Raw genomic sequence first — 20694 nt, forward strand, 5'->3', positions numbered from 1 at the left:
TAACAAGTTCCCTGCCGCATTTGTGTCATGTGACTAAGACGGTTTCATAATGCAAGTCTATGGGACCTTCTACTACCCATAGACACAGACCAGTGGCTGCACACTTTTCTTCCCACTTGCTCTAGTGATCAGTTGGGGTATAACCACTTGGGCCCTGAAAACTTCTGACAGGTCCCTTGATGCACTTTAAAGGGGGTACTCTGGTGGAAAACCTTTTTTTTTTTTTTTTATCAACTGGTGCCAGAAAGTTAAACAGATTTGTAAATTACTTCTATTAAAAAATCTTAATCCTTCCAGTACTTATTAGCTGCTGAATATTACAGAGGAAATTCTTTTCTTTTTGGAACACAGAGCTCTTTGCTGAATCACGAGCACAGTGCTCTCTGCTGACATCTCTGTCCAGTTTAGGAACTGAGTAGGAGAAAATCCCCATAGCAAACATATGCTGCTCTGGACAGTTTCTGAAATGGACAGAGATGTCAGCAGAGAGAACTGTGGTCGTGATGTCAGCAGACAGCTCTGTAGTATTCAGCAGCTAATAAGTACTGGAAGGATTAAGATTTTTTTTAATAGAAGTAATTTACAAATCTTTTTAACTTTCTAGCACCAGTTGATTTAAAAAAATAAATAAAAAAGTTTTCCACCAGAGTACCCCTTTAAATGACCAGAGAAATATTTGCGCAAATGCAAGCTATGCCAAATTTGCAAGTTATGTATGTCAGAATATTGGCTTTGGTAATTCCTCTTTGTGTTTCCACTCAACCCTTTAGAAGAGCTCTGTTTTAAATCAGTAAATGGAAAAAAATTCTTGTTTGCTGTAAATTAAGAGGATGAAACAGGAGCATGGATCAATAGAACAAGCTCTGATACACTGCGTATCTGTCCTAGAAGCAATGGATTTATAGGAAAATATCACACCACACAGTGGAGCATGTTATGTTATGACTTTTCTTCTGTCACGTCCCCTTCATATATCTCTATGGGAGAGATGAAGATTGCCGAACGGCTCTCCCACAGAGATGTATGAAGGTGGTGTAGCGGCCCCCGCTGCGGGTGGTAATGCACTGCTCTGGGGGAGAGCCGGGGCCCCATACTGTGGTGGGCCCAGCGGACAGACCCTCCCGTGATCTAAAACATATCCCCTATTCTGCAGATAGGAAATATGTTTTTCTGTAATTTCAGGTATGAGACTTCCCCTTTAATGGCCAGTCTAAAAAAAATACATTGCCAGAAAAAAAGTAATGTACGGTGAAAATGGCCATTATGCACGATGTATAGTTAACTCAGAAATCTATCACACTCAATCTGGTTTGGATAAGGTGTTGGATAAGGTGTCCTTCTGTAGGTTTCATAGGTTTTACCGTACATCAGCTGTATTCAACAGACAGAACCTCCTGGGATGGTTCTACTTTCTAATAAAGTGGGTTTAAATAAAACATTAAATTAAGAAAATGCATATTATGTAATTCTCTAATGTACCAGTTCAACTGGATCCAGACTGGAGGGTTATTGTAGCAGGAGATCATGCTGTATGTTCATCTTTAGAGTCAATGTCCACTTTTTACCACGTTGTTATTTTTTAGGGCCCGAAGGCTGCCGATAAATTCTTGGGCTACTTGCTCAGTGCTTGGGATCGTGCTAGAATTAAAAGAAGTTCTACTAACCCGCTTATTCCTCAAAGCATCCAGTGCTGCCACTCCATTCCCCCGGATTTGTTTAGATGGCTACGGTGATGATGTGCTGAAATACCCACATCACTGATGCAGCTATCACTGGCTAAGAGCCACATCATTACTGCAGCCATATAACAAGGCTTATAGGGAGGAACAGCATGGCTGATGGGGAGTGGTGAGGATTAAATGGGTATAGTTTTTTTTCTTTTCTTTTTGACACAATCCCAGGCAATTTTAATAAATGGAATAACCTCTTTAATATGTGATTTAAATAGATGGTGCTTATGCACAGACATACCTATAGCCACCACTAGAGGGAGCTTACTACACACTGCTTTACTTTAAAGGGGTACTCCGGTGTTAGACATCTTATCCCCTATCCAAAGGATAGGGGATAAGATGCCTGATCGCGGGGGTCCCGCCGCTGGGGACCCCCGTGATCTTGCACTCGGCACCCCGTTTATAATCAGTCCCAGAAGCGTGTTTGCTCTGGGTCTGATTACCGGCGACCACAGGGGCGACGGCGTGTGACGTCACGCCTCCACCCCCGTGTGACATCACGCTCCGCCCCTCAATGCAAGCCTATGGGAGGGGGCGTGACAGCACACGCCATCTGCCCTGTGGTTGCCGGTAATCAGACCCGGAGCGGACACGCTTCGGGGACTGATTATAAACGGGGTGCTGCGTGCAAGATCACGGGGGGGCTGTCATGCCCCCTCCATTATACTTGCATTGAGGGGGTGTGGCTTGACATCACGAGGGGCGTGGTCGTGTCACAACCCCTGCCGCCCGCTCCAAAAGTTTGGAATATGTTCCAAACGCTGGGGCAGCGGAGTACCCCTTTAAAGCATTCTCCCCACTCATTCTCCTCATCGGTGGGGGTCTCATGAACAGGTCAAAAGTTTTTTGAAATGACAGGGACACTTAAGATGTCCCATTTTCTTTCCAAATGTATAACAGCATGCATTAAGTGTTAACCTAATTCTAGTGGGGGTACAGCCAGTCAGTCTATGCAACATATCTGAATCAGAAAAGCTAAGAAATGAATCAGTACAGAAATTAACCAATAAAAATTGTGTTCAAGTTTACAGGATTATCTATGAAGGATAAAATCTTATCTAAGAATAACCTCAGGATTCTGAACAAATATAACATGAGAATTTTTACCATTTGTCTTAAACAGGGGCTGAACTCATTCTTAACACAACAAAAATCAGGAGTCTGAACAATAAAAGAGAAACAACCAGCACTCAATGACAGCGGATGACGGATTTAAACACAACCGATAAAAAAAAAAACTCTTTTCACAACACACAAGAGTTACAGGAAAATACAGCCACTCCATTTTGATATTGCTTCGGTGATACGTTGCGATGCCATCTGTACTGAAACATATGGAGTTGAAGTGTATGGTTGGCAAACATATATACACCAAGAAGCAGCACAGTATATCAGTGCTACCTACATGGGTCAATGACACGTGATGCTTCACTTAAAAGAGAAGCCATAAAAATTACAACTGTTTCTAAAATCCACCCCCCCAAAATGTAAAAACCTTCAAGCTAAGAGTATTTCTTTCTCAACTAGAACTGCTACATGACACGAAATATTGTCAATATTAGTCTACAGTTGCAACATTCTAGGAAAGCATTTTGCCCTGTTTCATGTTCATATTGCAGAAGAAACAAAATATCTCCTTCCGTAATCCAAATAAATGGCTGAAAACTGTACAGTTGTACATATGAGAGATATCGACCTATGTCATTTATTGGCCTTTCTTTGGGAGGCTCAGAGAGAAAGGATGAAAGGCCAAGGTCAAAAAGCGAACCACATTCCTATGTGCCATGCATCCTAATGCATGTGAACCCTGAACATTTGTTTCCTGAAGTCTTGTTACATTTCATTGCAGAGCACATCATGGTTAAGTGCTGTATCGTTTATCTGAACGGTGTTACAGTCTTCTTCATTTGCAGACAGCATAAAGGCAGGGGTAAAGGGGAACAGTTTATGGCAGGCTGCACGGTACTCCTCGTAGCGAGTATTACAGCTTCCAAAGCTTCCATCAAGAAGTGCTTCCAAGACCCTTGTCAGATTCTGTGCAAGAGAGATAACAATAAAACAGGATAATAAATGCTTCTCATACCTTTGATAAGAATTGTTGTATAGTCAGGTTGTACATTCCTAAAAAGAAGGACAATATACTCCACAGTCGGTCTCAGCACTTCTCAAGTATCGGTGGGCTCCACGTTACACAGGCCAGGTTGCTTTTATCTTTAGTCTCTAATCTCAAGTTTACCAACAAAGTGGACTACTTTTGTACAGCTGCAGTTATTGTTGACTATGTTAGCATGGACATCAACCAAGTGTATTCTGTCTGCTGAGCTGCCATAACAGTACTGACATTCTGAGCAAACGCCAGATCCTTCTATGTGATGCTCGGTTATAGAAGTTTAGAAGAGGTTTGCTATGGGGATTTGCTTCTAAACTGGGCGGTTCCCGAGACACGTGTCATCAGAGAGCACTTAGACAGAAAAGAACAACCTTAACTTCAGCAGCTCATAAGTACTGAAAGGATTAAGATTTTTTAATAGAAGTAATTTACAAATCTGTTTAACTTTCTGGAGCCAGTTGATATATATATATACCGTATTTATCGGCGTATAACACGCACTTTTTAGGCTAAAATTTTTAGCCTAAAGTCTGTGTGCGTGTTATACGCCGATACCCCCCCAGGAAAGGCAGGGGGAGAGAGGCCGTCGCTGCCCGCTTCTCTCCCCCTGCCTTTCCTGGGGTCTAGAGCGCTGCTGTCGGCCCCTTTCACCCCCCGATTGCCAGGGAGAGAGAAGCGGCGCCGACAGCCAGGGGGAGAGAAGGGGCAGCGGCACCCATTGCCGGCGCCGCTGCCCCGTTGCCTCCCCCCATCCCCGGTGGCATAATTACCTGAGTCCGGTCCGCGCTGCTCCGCTGCTCCAGGCCTCCGTCGTGCGTCCCCGGCGTCATTGCTATGCGCTGAACGGCGCGGCGCATGACGTCAGAGAGCCGCGCCGTGCATAGCAACGACGCTGGGGACGCACGACGGAGGCCTGGAGCAGCGGAGCAGCGCGGACCGGACTCAGGTAATTATGCCACCGGGGATGGGGGGAGGCAACGGGGCAGCGGCGCCGGCAATGGGTGCCGCTGCCCCTTCTCTCCCCCTGGCTGTCGGCGCCGCTTCTCTCCCCCTGGCTATCGGCGCCGGAACCGATAGTCAGGGGGACAGAACGGGCAGCGGCGCCGATAACCAGGGGGGTGAGAAGGGCCGACAGCAGCGCTCTAGACCCCAGGAAAGGCAGGGGGAGAGAAGCGGGCAGCGACGGCCTCTCTCCCCCTGCCTTTCCTGGGGATATATCGGGGTATACACGCGCACACACGCACCCTCATTTTTTCATGGATATTTGGGTAAAAACCTTTTTTTACCCAAATATCAGTGGTAAAATGAGGGTGCGTGTTATAGGCCGGTGCGTGGTATACCCCGATAAATACGGTATATAAAAAAAAGTTTTTTTCTTGGATAACCCCTTTAATTACATTTAAGAGGTTTTCCAGAACTTAAAGGGGTAATGCACAGACTTGCATTGAGGGGGCGGAGCGTGACATAATGAGGGGGCGGGCATGATGTCATGAGGAGGCAGGGCTATGACATCATGAGCTCCCGAGCCGGCTCCAGCGTTCTGAAGTTTGTTTCAAACGCTGAGCAGCGGAGTACCCCTTTAAGGAGACGTGCCACCATTAACACTGCTTCCCTGTCCACAGGATAGTGGATAAGTATATGATTCTTAATGGGGTGCCAACCACTGGGACCCTTTGCAACTCCAAGAACTATATTCTGAATGAAGCAGTGGTAGAATATGCACATTACCGGCCTATTCATTGTCTATGGGACTGTCTAAGAAACTGCTCTGCCTCTGGAGCTCTTTTGGAATCATGTTTTCAAGATTGCTTGGGGCTCCAGTGGTCAAACCCCCCCCCCACCACCACCACCACCGATCATACACTTGTGCCCTATCCTATAAATGAGTGATAATGGTGGCAAAACTCTTATAATATTAATGATCTATCCTTAGAAGAGGTCACCATTATGTAGTGGGTGGCAATCTGACTTCTGGGTAGTACCCTCACCAAATATTAAACATTAATTGCCGAGTTTAAGGATATTTAAGGTCTAGGAAACCCCATTAAATGAGTAATCTCATGGATAAAATATAAGTTTTAGATGGGAGGAGGGGTCTGAGGACTGAGGCCCCCTGCAATCTCCAGTATGGAGCCCCGGCTCTCCCCTGGAGCGACGCGAGGGCTGCCACGCCCCCTCTATATAGCTCTATGGGAGAGCCATTCGGCTAGCTTTAGCTCTCCCATAGAGATATATGGTGGGCCCCGCTTCGGGTGGGGGTTGTGGCACACCGCTCCAGGGGAGAGCCGGGGTTCCATACAGGAGATGGCAATGCTCGGATCCCTCGCAATCTAGAAATTATCCCCTCTCCGAAAGGTTTTTATCCATGAGATATCTCCTTTAAGCAAGATAACAGACTCCCTGATTTACCTGTACATTCCGATCATTTAAAGTTTCATCAAGTCTGGTAGCTATGGCAATTGCCTTCTCTTGTCTTGACTTGTCCAAATAATACATCATTTTTGCCCCTATGAAAAAAATAAAACAGAATATTTTTAATCAAAAGTCATCCTAAACATTGTCCTTTCTTTTTTTTCTGTGTATATCTGTATATCTGTAGTGTGAAGGTTGCCTTTTCTCCCCTGTAATATTATTAAAATATTAAATTAAATGTATTTAAGCTGATGTTGTCTATTTATTAGGATTGTTTGCTAGTACAATAGAAATAGTATGTCAGGCATCTACATTAATAATGCTTGTCCTATAAAGGCACCATATGGCTGCACATAACATGCTTTGCTGGGTGTGCGTAAGCCCTTAAACAAGTAACACACGTAGCAGCTTATTTATAGCTACCTGCCTTTTTAATAATAGCTTGCATCAGTTTGTACTAGGATATGCAGCCATTGAACCTAGCATTCAGACATGCTACAGCATCACTGCATACAATCAATAAAGGGGAAAATATGGCGGCAGCATCATGTAGGGACAATGGAATTGGAAGGGACAAGGGTTTTACCTCTTACGGTTACCATTTAATTCTCTATTGCAGGGAATACAAATAGGACAATAAACCTATAAACACCCACTGTGCAGTTCAAGGAATAAACACAGTTAAAAGGGGACACCCTCTGTTAATATGCCCTATTAGGGGGATCTTAGTTTGCCAAAATTAATAATGCTTTTTCTTGATTCTGGTAAAATTAGAGTAAATGTATCAATTCATCATTTTACCTGAAAGCAAATGCTGAATGGAGGTAGAATGGTTTTTGAGAAACTCTTCATTGAAGCTCTCCAGATTCTTGTTGGTAAAGATATTCTTCATCTCATGTAAAAGTACTTTAACCACTATGTCCGGCAGATTACTGTGATCTGACACTAAAGGCATGAAGAGCAGTCAGTATTGAGAAAGCTTTACATGATGAGGATATCAGAAACTAAAACTACAATGCAGCCCATAGAGCACAGGGTTACCTGATTTCGAGAAGCGTATTAAACACTCATGCAACCATGGGTTGTTGCTATCAATAGAAAATGCTCTTTTGACAGATTGCAACATCAAGAGGAATTTGCCTGTTACAAAAAATTAAAAATTGATAAATACACACAAAATTAAAAAGGAGATTTTTTTGTACTCCCTGTAAAATCTCTCTCTCGTAGCCTTCATTGGGGGACACCTATACCGATGGCTATATGCTCTTGCCACTAGGAGGCGCTGACACTAGGAAAAAAAAAAAGTCAGCTCCTCCCTGGCAGGATATACCCGCCTACTGGAAGTGAGGTAATCAGTTTTGTCACCAAGCAGTGGGAGATGCCAACAAAGAAATATGTCCGAAGGACCCCAGAAAGGAATCTCGGATAAAAAAAAACAAGAACCAGAAAAGAGAATCCGGATGGGTGGGTGAGGTGTCCCCCAATGAAGGCTACGAGAAAGAGATTTTTACAGTGAGTACAAAAAAAAAATCTCCTTTTCTCGGTTGCTCATGATTGGGGACACCTATACTGATGGGACGTACCAAAGCAGTCCCCTAGGGAGGGATAAACAACCAACAGTAAAAGGGGAATCAGTCCAGAGACCAAATCCACTGGACCGTAAGAACTGCGGACGAGATCCAGGGCAAAGACAACTGAGACCCACAAACTGAGTTCCCGGAAGAACCCCCGCCCATGGAGAAGGACTAGGACGCCAAGGAAGAGACCGTCCTATGCAGAGATTCCAAAGCTACGGTCCATAAAGAGGGCCATAAAAGGTCAACTAGGAAGCCAGAAGGGCCGAAATTATTCTGGGAGGAGATAGGCATCAACTCCAAGGAACACAGAACCAGACAGAGGGCTAAGCGGGCTACAAAAATGGAAAAGGGCACAAACCAGAGAACCCCATCCAGAGTCATCCAAGTCAAGAGAACATGGCGGAAAAAACACCAGGGAGAGCAGCGCATGCCTGAGCAGAAGGCGAGTACGGAAGGTGGAGACCAGAAAAGCACTGGAAAAAAGAAAGAAAGATGGAGACTCGCTGTGGAGAGGCCTGGTGCAGAAAATCGATGACCAGAACAGCTGTAGACCAAAAACCTCCATCCCAGGGGGCCGCCACGAGCACCTGGGAGGCGAAATAAGCTTGAGTAGAGTAATCCGGATGACCGGAATGCCCACCGCCCCGGGAGTACATTGACCCATGAAGGAGGAGACAGAAGGAATAAGGCCAAAAAGGGGAGCAGAATGCCCTGAAAAGGGGGCATCCCGGAACACCGGAGAATCCAACGTTGGGAACTGGAGGTACCCGGGTCACCTGGAAGACATACATGTAAAAATAAACAGCCAAAAGGAGCATCCCAGAACACTGGAGCAGCCAACATGGGAAACGGAGGTTCCCGAGTTGCCTGGAAGACTTACACCTGTAGAGTAATTAACCCCTTAAGGATATAGCGTTTTTCCACTTTCTTTTTTCCTCCTTACTTTCAAAAAATCATAACCCTTTCAATTTTCCACCAATTCTACTTTGCAGTGACATTAGTCATTTTACCCAAAAATCCACATTGAAATGGAAAAAAAGAATCATTATTCTGTAGGTCCATACGGCTAAAATGATTTCCTACTTATATAGATTTGATTTTGTTTAAAAATCTCCTCTTCTGACCCCTATAACTTTTTTATTTTTCCGCATACGGGGCGGTATAAGGGCTCTTTTTTTGCACCGTGATCTTATACCATTTTGGTTTTAATGGACTTTTTGATCGCTTTTTATTCATTTTTTTATGGTATAAAAAGTTACCAAAAATACACTATTTTGGACTATAGAATTTTTTTAAGTGTACTCATTGACCACGTGGTTTAATTAAGGATATATTTTTATAGTTCGGGCATTTACGCACGCGGCGATACCACATATATTTATATCTATTTTATTAACATAGTTGTTTGGTTTTTTATGGGAAAAGGGGGGCGATTCTGATTTTTATTAGGGAAGGGGTAAAATCACATTTATTAACACTTTATGTTATAGCTCCTATAGTGGGCTATAACATTGCACACGCTGATTTCCTACACTGATCACTGCCAGGCAATAGTCTGGCATTGGTCAGTGTTATTGCTGCTTGACTGCTCCTTCCTGGATCTCAGGCACGGAGCAGTCATTCGGCGATCGGACAGCAAGGAGGGAGGTAGGGATCCTCCTGATGTCCTGCAAGCTGTTCGAGACGCCGCGATTTCACCGCGGCAGTCCCAAACAGCACCACTGAGCTAACCGGTGATGTTTACTTTCACTTTAGACACAGCGATCAACTTTGATTGCCGCATCTGAAGGGTTCATACGGGGCATCACTGCGATCAGTGATGTCCAGTATTAGCCGCGGGTCCCGGCCGTTGATGGCCGCTGGGACAGACGCGATATGAAACTGGGTCTGCGCATGACCCCGCGTTATATCGCGGGAGCTCGCGCAGGACGTATGCATACGTCCTGTAGCGGGAAGATGTTAAAACCCAACGTCCGCAAAACGCTCCGGGTGACAAACTTCTACATCTAGACAAGAAGAAGTGCGGAACAGACTGCCCCACAAACTGGACCGCGGAAAAGTCAGGGCAGGAGAGCTAACCTGCCCGAGACCACAACTTCACTAAGGGCCAAAGAACCAGAAGGGCCGACCTAGAAAAAGAAGACATGCCACAGCATACTATGGTAGTGTCCAAGACAAGGAGACTAACCAGACAAGAACCCCAGCGGTCTGAGTAGACCGAAGCGACATCCCGTCAGGACGGGACAGAGTGGGAAACAAAAGGGAAGGTGACTGTAGTGTCAGTGTAGCGCAACGGACACCGACAAGGAAGGAGGAACAACCCCCCCCCAGGGAGATTGCACCGAGGGAGGAGGAGAGCAATGGCAGGAACCAGCTGTGTCGTCCCATCATGCAGTCTGGCTAGCTGGCATAGAAACCATGGCTATACCGGGTGCAGTGAACCGAATAACACACCGAAGTGGGTTACCAGCCTTAAGCCTAGAGAGCGGCAGGCATGTACAGAGGAACCTGGTAAAGGAGGGAACCCCGCAAACCAGTATGTGGGGTATTGTATAGGGCCCATGGAGCAACATGGGGAGACTCACCCGTAACTGCACCTTGGCAGTGGATAACCTGAACTACCGTCCACGCCGTGGGAAGTGTATGGTAGTGGACCCGACGTAGTAGTAGAAGACCATGCAGACAACCGTCGGGCTGACTGATATAGGATTCCTGAATGCTCAGGGACACTCCATCGAACCCTCCAACAGAAAGTGGGATATTGGATTACGATCGAACTAACGAGCGACCTGGCGGTGTAAGAGACCCAGCAGATGAAAGTCTGGCTGAATCAGTCCCGAGTACCTGCAGGGACTCTCATCCAGAGTTTTTAAACCAGCAGAGAGGTACGGAAGATCTGACCAAGCCCGCGGCAGCCCAGAGATGGGAGACTGACAGCGATGGAGACCGTGCAGACAAAAGTCTGGCTGAACAAGTACACTTCCAGGCACTGGATAAAAGGGGACAACCAGATAGGCGATCCATGTGCCCCACTGCCGCATGTGGGAGGGAGGGGAGGCCTAGGAGCCTTAGATAGTATCCCAGCCACCTTGGGAGATCGGGGGAGGCTGAGGAGCCACGGAATGCAACCCTGTACCCAGGCATAGGACACGCTGAGACACGTCTTCGTACACCTCCACAGCAGTGGGGTACTGGAACTCCAACCTCAGATACATCAGCTGAGTGGTGAGTGACAGGCGGCTGAGGAGACCACGAAGACCACTGTCTGGCTTACTGGTATAGGCACGACGGACATGACATGGCATGACACTCAGTGGTAGAAACTCAACATATCCCTAACAGTTTCCAAGGGATCGAGAAATACCTGGCAGTAACCCGCCAAGTCGGTGCGCATAGAGTGAGAACCCTGCAGAAAATAGATACGACACAGGCATACCTCAACTGACAATGTCAATAGTCTAAGGGTGCGTTCACACTGCGGAATCTCTGCTCGCTGAATTCCGCGAGCGGAGATTCCGCCTGGCGGTCGTCGAAGATACTTCAGCGCTAGGGCCGCAGGGCACTGAGCTGTCACCATTGATGGCTATGCAGTGCTCGCGGAATCCGCGCAAAGAATGAACATGTTCTTTCTTTGCGCAGAAAAATTCTGCAGTGTGAACGGGTCTCGCAGAGACCCAGTCATACTAATGTTAAGTTCAAACCGTGGAATTCCACTCGCGGAGTTCTGCTCGTGGAATTCCGCAGGAATTCCGTAGTGTGAACGCACCCTAAGGCAGGCCACGGTATAGGTTGACTGAAGGAATAAAGGTGGCCCCCGATTCTGTCCCTAGAAAAAGGACCCTGCAGATATTAAAACTGATAAAAACAGATGTGACAGACCAAGACTGTTATAGCGTACGGTTGCCACAAGTGGGAGCTCAAGAAGTAATGAAAAATCCAGGGCGCAATACAATTGATGGCCACAAGAGGGCGTCAAACACCATCAAACAGTCTGACCAGTGGTGAATTCTTTTTTTTTTTACTTTAAGGCGTGAACGGGGCGCCGGCCGCACAATCTGTGGCCATTACAGGAAGGGGGCTGGGGAACTGGGTGAAAGACGCGGCCGGTTCCTCCCCCACCAGGGAAGCGCCCAGCCGCATGGGGAGCACTGAGGGCAGTCGGCCACGTGGGACCAGAGACCCGCTTCCTGCAGCTGTAGGTCTCCGGTCAGCCCATAAAGAACGCGGCCAGGACACTGTACCTGGCTGCAAAGGATAGGAGTAAGCGTGGGACCGGAGACCCCAGCTGTGAGTCTCCGGTCAGCCTGTAAGAACGCGGCCAGAACATTGCGCCTGGATGCAGCAGATAGTAGTAAGCGGGCTGGTGTGCCTGTACTATACAAGGGGGGTTGTAGTACATACTCACCCACGGCTCCATCTTCTTATACTCACCCTGAAGTATTAAAGCAGCTTATGGCCACGCTGCATCATACCAGGCTAAGATAGCGGGGCGAGCAGGGGCAAGTGGGGGACTCGGACCCAGGGTACAACCTCCAGGCACTGGCCATTGGCGATAAGGGGTTGACGGCCCATACTCTTATGTTCCGTGCCCCTCGCATATGGGGGAACAGGTAGTGCCATGCTCCTGAACCCCAACCTGAAAAAGGGAAACAAAAGGGAGATAAAACTAAACTCCCAGACCTGTGTCTTGCCTCCTCCTGACACTAGCTAAAACTGATTACCTCACTTCCAGTGGGCGGGTATATCCTTCCAGGGTTGAGCCGGCTTTTTTCCCTAGTGTCAGCGCCTCCCAGTGGCAAGAGCATATACTCATAAGTATAGGTGTCCCCCCAATGAAGAGTGACGAAGAAAATATATATTATTTACAATGTAAAAAAAGTACAAATTGAGATTATAGCACCCAAAAGATGAAATGGGGTCCATGAACATCTATTTAGGTTTGTCAAGAAAGGGATCAGTTATAAACCCAAATCATGAAGCTAGTGTGAATAAAGCTTAATATAGTAAAAGATAGACTAAACAGTGTTTATTACTGTAACAAACTGCGCACCATCTCAATTGTGTAATTGCATAACACACTACTGAGCGTATTTTACCTTTTCTAAAATAGATCTCAAATGCCAATAAATGTGTTTTTATATTGTTAGATACAAGGGTTTTCAATGGTGTAAGAAACTTGATTGCTTCTTCTATTGGGGTTTCAGCCTATTTGAAAAAAAAAAGAATATTCATGACATTTTTGGACAACACATCTCACAAAAGCATGCTCGGTGACCCATTATAGTCAGAATTACATTGACAGGCTTTATTAGGACTAAGAACAAGTCATAAACTAATGATTAGACCAATTATCTAATTTTTCTTGACCCATTGGTGAGGTTCACTGGTAGTAAGACATAGCCCAGGCGTATAATCTCTATTGTAATTCCTATATTATTAACCTATTTGCATCCCAGAAGGTGCTATATATATATCTTCCGAGGGCATATACATCGCAGTAACATCCCTCAGGCCTGGACAACAGAAGGAATTTTGGAGGCAATATGGCAGTAAAGGCAGGTAAAAAGAACCTAATCTAATGCTCTTAAATTTCTAAAGAATTTCTAAACTGTTCCGAACGCTGGAGCTGGCGCCGGGAGCTCGTGACGACGTAGCCTGCGCTCCCTCATGATGTCATGACCCACCCCCTCAATGCAAGTCTATGGGAGGGGCGTGACAGCCTTCACGCCCCCCTCCCATAGACTTGCATTGAGGGGGCGGAGCATGACATCATGAGGGGGTGCGGGTTATGTCGTCACAAGCTCCCGGCACCGGCTCCAGTGTTCAGAAACAGTTTGTTCCAAACACTGAGCAGCAGAGTACCCCTTTAAGCAAGCACCAATGTACTAGATCAGTGCTCTTATTGTGCATGGGTCTGCCTGTGTACTAACACCCTAAGAATGTATTTAATGGTCAAAAAACGTCTAACTCTGCAGCCTTTAAATTATCGGAATTATATATAGCCAAATCACTTCAGAAGAACCATCTAAAAGTTACAGAATCATCTACCCATGGAATCTGAGGCTGACCTACCCTCTCCAGCTTCTCAGGAACTAGCTCCTCTTTAGGTCCGCTGGTCTCCTCTTCCTCTTCGTCCCTCTTCTTCTTCTGATTTTTTTGCTGACGTTCTCTCTCTGCATGCTTCCTCTCTTCTTCCAATTTGGCTTTCTTCTGAGCTCTTCTTTGCTTACTTAGCACTTTTTTAAGCTCTTTTGCAGAAAGGTTTTCTAAATACAAAACAATATCAATTGATGTTATTGGCGAAGGGCATATTCCCACATAGGTGCAGAAAAGACAACTCCAATCCTTCTAAATGAGTCCAACATTGAGCACCAAACATTTTCAATCTAAATTAATAGATTCAAATTTCTGCTCTGCTTAGAGTCTTGCTATATCTTTCTGGCAATCGTAGTATGCTATTCTAATACCCTGCTCCAAATCCCATGCATAGAAGCTGCTACTTTGGACAACTTTGTGCTTATACTGAGTTCAATATCTGTATTCAGTGTAAGCTCCACTGCGAAGCACCTAAGCGGCCTCTAGTGGTGACTGAAGGCAGTGCATTATGCTTCACATCAACGAAGAGGATCTGGAGCTCTGCAGAAAAATGAAGCATCAACCAATATAAAGATACAAAAAGAAATTAAAGGGGTATTCCAGGCAAAAACTTTTTTTTTATATATCAACTGGCTCCGGAAAGTTAAACAGATTAGTAAATTACTTCTATTAAAAAATCTTAATCCTTCCAATAGTTATTAGCTTCTCAAGTTGAGTCGCTGTTTTCTGTCTAACTGCTTTCTGTTGACTCACGTCCCGGGAGCTGTGCAGTTCCTATGGGGATATTTTCCCATCATGCAAGGGATATTCTCCCATCATGCACAGCTCCCGGGACATGACATCATCATTGAGCAGTTAGACAGAAAACTTCAGAAGCTAATAACTATTGGAAGGATTAAGATTTTTTAATAGAAGTAATTTACAAATCTGTTTAACTTTCCGGAGCCAGTTGATATATAACAAAAAGTTTTTGCCTGGAATACCCCTTTAAGCAACAATGAACTACATTGTGTCAAAAGTGGAGATTAATCCGAATAATTTAAAGGAGTACTCTGGGATGGGGGTTCAGCAACATACCCATTCATACCAGTTATAAAAAATTTACATTACTTTCATCCCACTGCTCTCCCCAATGCCTCCACTGTCCCACTGTGATTCCTGGTAAGCTCCTCTTCCTGGTACCCTGTGGTCAATATGTCATGCTGTGGCTCAGCGTATCACTGTAATGTATTAACAGCAGGAAGACCGGTGTAGGGGCCAAATACATCACATTGTCACTTAGCCAATCACAGCCCGAGGTGAGACATCACTGTGATTCGCTAAGATGTAGTGTGATATATTGACCACACGGAACCAGGAAGAGGGACATATCTGGGACCACATTGGGACAACAGAGGCACTGGGGGAGCGGCGAGAGGCAAGTAGAGTTTTTATTATTATTATTTTTTTTTTTTAAAGCACCAATCTCTGTGGGGGGAGATTTATCAAAACCTATTTAGACGGAGAGCTTTGCAGGTTTCATTTTTAAGAAGGCATCTGAAAAATAAAAGAAACACTCTAATTGGTAGCTATGGTACAGATGTTGATAAATATCCCCAATAGATTAATTTAATTTGACTGTAGTATATTACCATATTAATACGAATAAATAACATTCGATGCAGTGACCATTTGGTGTCAGTGGTAACTTGGGTGACAACCCTTAAAAGCACTATACCAGTGGTCTTCAACCTGCGGACCTCCAGATGTTGCAAAACTACAACTCCCAGCATGCCCGGACAGCCAACGGCTGTCCGGGCATGCTGGGAGTTGTAGTTTTGCAACACAATACAATGTGACTGCACATACCTGAATTGACTTCCTGCTCTTTGCTCTCATTCAATAAGGGTCTTTCATGCAGCTTTAGGTAGATTCCTATGGCAGTCTGCGCTGCCTTGAAGTAAAATGCATGCCGTCGCAATACATCTTCCAGCCGTAGAAGATCCACGTAGGCACGCAGGGTCATTTTCCTCATACAATATGTGTGGAAGTCAAATTGATCATCGGTTATTTCAAAAAAATGCTGAAATAGACATACGTTTAGTAAATACAATGAAATACTTTTAAAATAGAGTATTTAATGAGCTGGGAAACTACTTCCACCCTCACATCTCTGCTGCGTTTCGTGTCGGGAGCGCTCAGAAATGCTTAGTCTATGGCACGGCAGGCTGCTCGGGGGTCTCCTCCTCCTTGTATAACACTGCACGTCTTGTACAGGGAGAAGGAGTATAGGAGCGAAAACTACGAGTCACGCTGCCTGCCGAGTGGCGCCTGGCTCAGTACAGAGAGGGGCGGAGTTATGCAAATTAGCCATGCAGATGACCAGGTCTGTACAAAGATGGGGCAGAGTTATGCAAATTACCTTGCAGCCTCAGGGCTGAGCAGCGCGCTCCCTCTCCCCTGTATTATACACAGGCAAAGAGGGAGTGCTATGGAAGTTCTATGGCCAGACCTCATTTCTGGAGTTTGGTCTCCTGCCATTACAAGCAGGAGACCAAAGTCTAAGATTTTGACCAGACGGAATGTGTTCTGGACAAGAAGGGAGACCCCTGGTGGCCAGAAGTATACGGCAGAAAAACTAACATAAAACGTGTTTTTTTTATGGAAGCCAATAACAAAAAGTTATTAATCAGGCATAAGGAATCAAATATTGAAAATCATGTTTAATGACAGTGGCCATTTAATCCCTTAAGGACCAAGCGTTTTTCTGTTTTTGCACTTTTGTTTTTTCCTCCTTACCTTTTAAAAATTATAACCCTTTCACTTCTGCACCTAAGACCATATGATGGCTTTTTTTTTGCACCAATTTTACTTTTTAATGACATCAGTCAATTTACCCAAAAATCTACGGCGAAATAGAAGAAAAAATCATTGTACGACAAAAATGAAGAAAAAAACGACATTTTGTAAATTTTGGGGGCTTCCGTTTCTACACAGTACATTTTTCGGTAAAAATGACACCTTATCTTTATTCTGTAGGTCCATACGGTTAAAATGATACCCTACTTATATAGGTTTGATTTTGTCGCACTTCTGGAAAAGATCATAACTACATGCAGAAAAATGTATACGTTTAAAATTGTCCTCTTCTGACCCCTATAACTTTTTTATTTTTTCGTGTACGGGGCTGTATCAAGACTCATATTTTGTACCGTGATCTGAAGTTTTTATCGGTACAATTTTTTTTTTATTGGACTTTTTGATCACTTTTTATAAAAAAAATTTTAAGGTATAAAAAGTGACCAAAAATACGCTATTTTGGACTTTGGAATTTTTTTTGCATGTACACCATTGATCGTGCGGTTTAATTAACTATATATTTTTACAGTATGGACATTTACACACGCAGCGATACCACATGTTTATTTTTATAATGTATATATATTTTGTATATGGAATTTGGGAAAAGGGGGGTTGATTTAAACTTTTAATAAGGAAGGGGTTAATGTGTGTGTTTTTAAACTTTTATTTTTTTTATTTTTTTTACACTTTTAGTCCCCTTAGGGGACTTTTAGGAGGAATCATTTGATTCCTCCTACAGATCAAAGTGGAACCATAAAACCACATTGGGGGAGATTTATCAAAACCTGTCCAAAGGAAAAGTTGTCCAGTTGCCCATAGCAACCAATCAGCTAATTTCTTTCATTTTTAACAAGGCCTCTGCAAAATGAAAGAAGCGATCTGATTGTTTGCTATAGGCAACTTCTCTTTTGCACAGTCTCCCCCATTGATCTGTGTGCTCTGCACTCAATTTCTCAGGAGCTGGCACTACAGGAGAGGTAAGTCTTCTGGTTACCTCAGCGATCGCGCTGCGGGGGGGGGGGGGGGGGGGGGGGGGCGGTCAATCCACCCCACTGGACCACCAGGGATGGGATAAATGCACCTTTAGATGCACCTCCATTGGGGGCGATCTACCCCACTGGACCACCAGGGATGGGATAAATGCACCTTTAGATGCCACTTTGTCAGCTTTGATAGAGGCGATCTAAAGGGTTAATAGCCGGCCACGGTGATCGCCGCATGTCGGCTATTAACGCCGCCCTCAGCTACAGGAGTCGGCTGGGGGCTGGCCGGTATGACGTGGGCTCGAGTCGGGAGCCCGCGCCATACCCCGTTAACAACACATGGACGAGTATAGACCTCCATGGTTGTTAACAGGTTAAATAATTCTGATAATTTCCAGCCACTGCTATACTAAAAGCAGAAAACTGACCGAAAAACCTATTATGAGATGCGAACAAAGTTATACCAGAATAGTTCACATTAGTATTTTATTTTGGGCTCTGTTTTCAGAATTTATACCCTAACAAAATAGGTTTCATGTATTTCTTTATAAAAAATAAAATAAAAGATCTGATAACATGCTATCTGTTACATATTACCAAACACTGTAAGGTTACGTTCCCACACGGCGTATTTGCTGCGTATTTGCTGCTGCATATTTTATTTTCCCTGTTGAAGTCAATGGGTAGGAAAATACGCAGCACCAAATACGCAGCAAAATACGCCATGTGGGAATGCACCCTAAAAGCTAAAGCGAGCAGCACGTTCTGCCTTTTCTGAAACTTACCCTTTCAATTTCATGGCATTTCTTTAGTGCTTCCCCATACTTTCCCAGTTGCTGGTAAGCGGAGGCACATTCAGTCTGGAACCACATACATTGCATCTCATTTAGATTTTCCATGGCCGGTGTCCCTTCCTGGAAGAGACATATGAAAGAAGAGGTTGTCCATCAGCAGAATGACTACATGTCTTGCACATAGAGGACTAAGGTTATATATTTCATGCTACCACGGTCACACCCAGATGATTTTGTGTATGTACCCTTGTAAACTTTGAGCACATCTCCTCTGCTTCCTGGATCATATTGGCTCGTAACATGTACTTTGCACATTTGGAGTTAATAAATCGGTCTGCAGTGTCTAGAGACTGAGCTTCATCCATCCACTTGGCAGCTTCTTTAAGGTTTCCTATATGCTGGTGATATTAAAGACAGATGATGGTAAGTATTTCCAGGAGCCTTCAAAAAATGGACATTGAGTCCCAAAAAAGAAATTCAGAATTACAGTAGATTTACATTTAACTGCACCATATGACACTAAGGGTTCAAATATCTCACAAGGGTCACAGACAGAATTTTAATCTATTCTAAAAGTGATTTTAAGAAACAATGCTTATTCATTTTATGGAGAAATGTTATAGGCCTGTCTGCTTTAAAGTGTCTTTCAATTTCTCACCATTAATAAAATCTTTGCTGTCACTGAATGAGAACATTTTTATTCACATCTACTAGCTGCAAATGTGTACAGATAATATACTTATTTACAGCTCAGAGGTGGATACAACTGTATAAAAGACTAGTTAGTCCTCTGTGAGCTAAACAACATGAAGTTCAGGGTCATATTCCCCAATGTAGGCACTTTATAGCTTTTTAGGCTTTATACATCTTATCCCCTATCCAAAAGACTCCGAGATGGGGACATGACGGCATGGCCACACCCCTAGTGACATCACACCACGCCCCCTCCATTCAGGTCAATTGGAGGGAGCGTGATGGCCGTCACGCCCCCTCCCATAGACATGATTGGAGGGGGTGTAGTGTGACGTCACTAGGGGCATGGCCGTGATGTCACATCCCCGTCTCTGAGTCAGCGCCCCACACTCAATGCTGGGGGCTGCACAGAGATCGCAGGGGTCCCCAGCGGCGGGACCCCAGAGATCATACATCTTATCCCCTATCCTTTGGATAGGGGATAAGATGTATAAAGCTGGAATGCCCCTTTAAGAGTTTATCTGCATATAGCAAGATTGTGCTATAAGTCAGGAATGGCTAATAGGATTGGGGTAAGGAATTACCCACAATAACCACATGCTTATAAGGGTTAGAGGGGTTGATCCATCTGTCAGTTTCCCTTTAAGCTGTAGGCTACCTCAGTAACACACCAGGTCTAAAGTACATGAAGGTTTACCAAGATGGCATACACAGTAGTAAATTCTCAGCTGTTTGCAGGACTAAGTCTGCATATATTTTAGGCAAGTAAAGTGGAGTTCATCCACTGGCAGAAGATTGAAGAAGGCGAAGAAAAAGAACCCTTAGAATGCGGCGCTGCAGACTCTAATTGATGGAAGAGACGAAGTCCAGATATGTGGAATAAAAGTCCTCAGTAGGACCATTTATTAAGATAATAAAATGGTATAAAATACAAGGACTACGCGTTTCAGGAGGAGCCCTCCCTTCCTCAGATCAGGGTACAGTATAGAGCACTATACTGTACCCTGAGGAATGGAGGGCTCCTCCCAAAATGCATAATCCTTGTATTTTATACCATTTTATTGTTTTCTTAAATAAATGGTCCTACTGAGGACTTTTATTCCACATATCTGGACTTCGTCTCTTCCATCAATTAGAGTCTGCAGTGCCGCATTCCAAGGGTTCTTTTTCTTTGCCTTCTTCAATTGCACTCCAGGACGACCAAAGTCTTCTCCTTCAACCCAATGGCTTGGCAGCGACTTGCATTTGATGGCACCCCAGTATACCTGGGGTTATATGCTCTTATTGTTTACATTGAGGTAAGCAGCCACCTATAAGCTCCGTGGGGATCCCCCTATATAGCTCCTATACATCCTCAAGGGTACACACTACATGTGTGCAGCCCCTACCCTAAACAAGATGAAAGATAACAAGTTAGGTTAAAGTTATGTACATGTTCTATAGCTTTACCTTATA

The 20694-nt window shown here is 44.6% G+C and overlaps 1 protein-coding gene across 1 annotated transcript in view; it reads right to left on the reverse strand.

Annotated features, from left to right (window-relative positions):
• Positions 1-591: 591 nt before the first annotated feature.
• Positions 592-20694, reverse strand: part of NAA16 (N-alpha-acetyltransferase 16, NatA auxiliary subunit) — a 46022-nt gene continuing 25919 nt past the window's right edge. The window contains exons 11-19 of the mRNA XM_056560096.1: positions 18792-18944; positions 18538-18666; positions 15777-15990; positions 13905-14098; positions 12929-13037; positions 7297-7395; positions 7057-7200; positions 6253-6350; positions 592-3767 (exon numbers count right to left, since the gene is read on the reverse strand). Coding sequence (XP_056416071.1) covers positions 3567-3767; positions 6253-6350; positions 7057-7200; positions 7297-7395; positions 12929-13037; positions 13905-14098; positions 15777-15990; positions 18538-18666; positions 18792-18944 — 1341 coding nt within the window. The 3' untranslated portion in view covers positions 592-3566. The remainder of the gene's footprint in view (positions 3768-6252; positions 6351-7056; positions 7201-7296; positions 7396-12928; positions 13038-13904; positions 14099-15776; positions 15991-18537; positions 18667-18791; positions 18945-20694) is intronic.

Source organism: Hyla sarda, chromosome 2, assembly GCF_029499605.1.
Source record: "Hyla sarda isolate aHylSar1 chromosome 2, aHylSar1.hap1, whole genome shotgun sequence".
NCBI lineage: Eukaryota > Metazoa > Chordata > Amphibia > Anura > Hylidae > Hyla > Hyla sarda.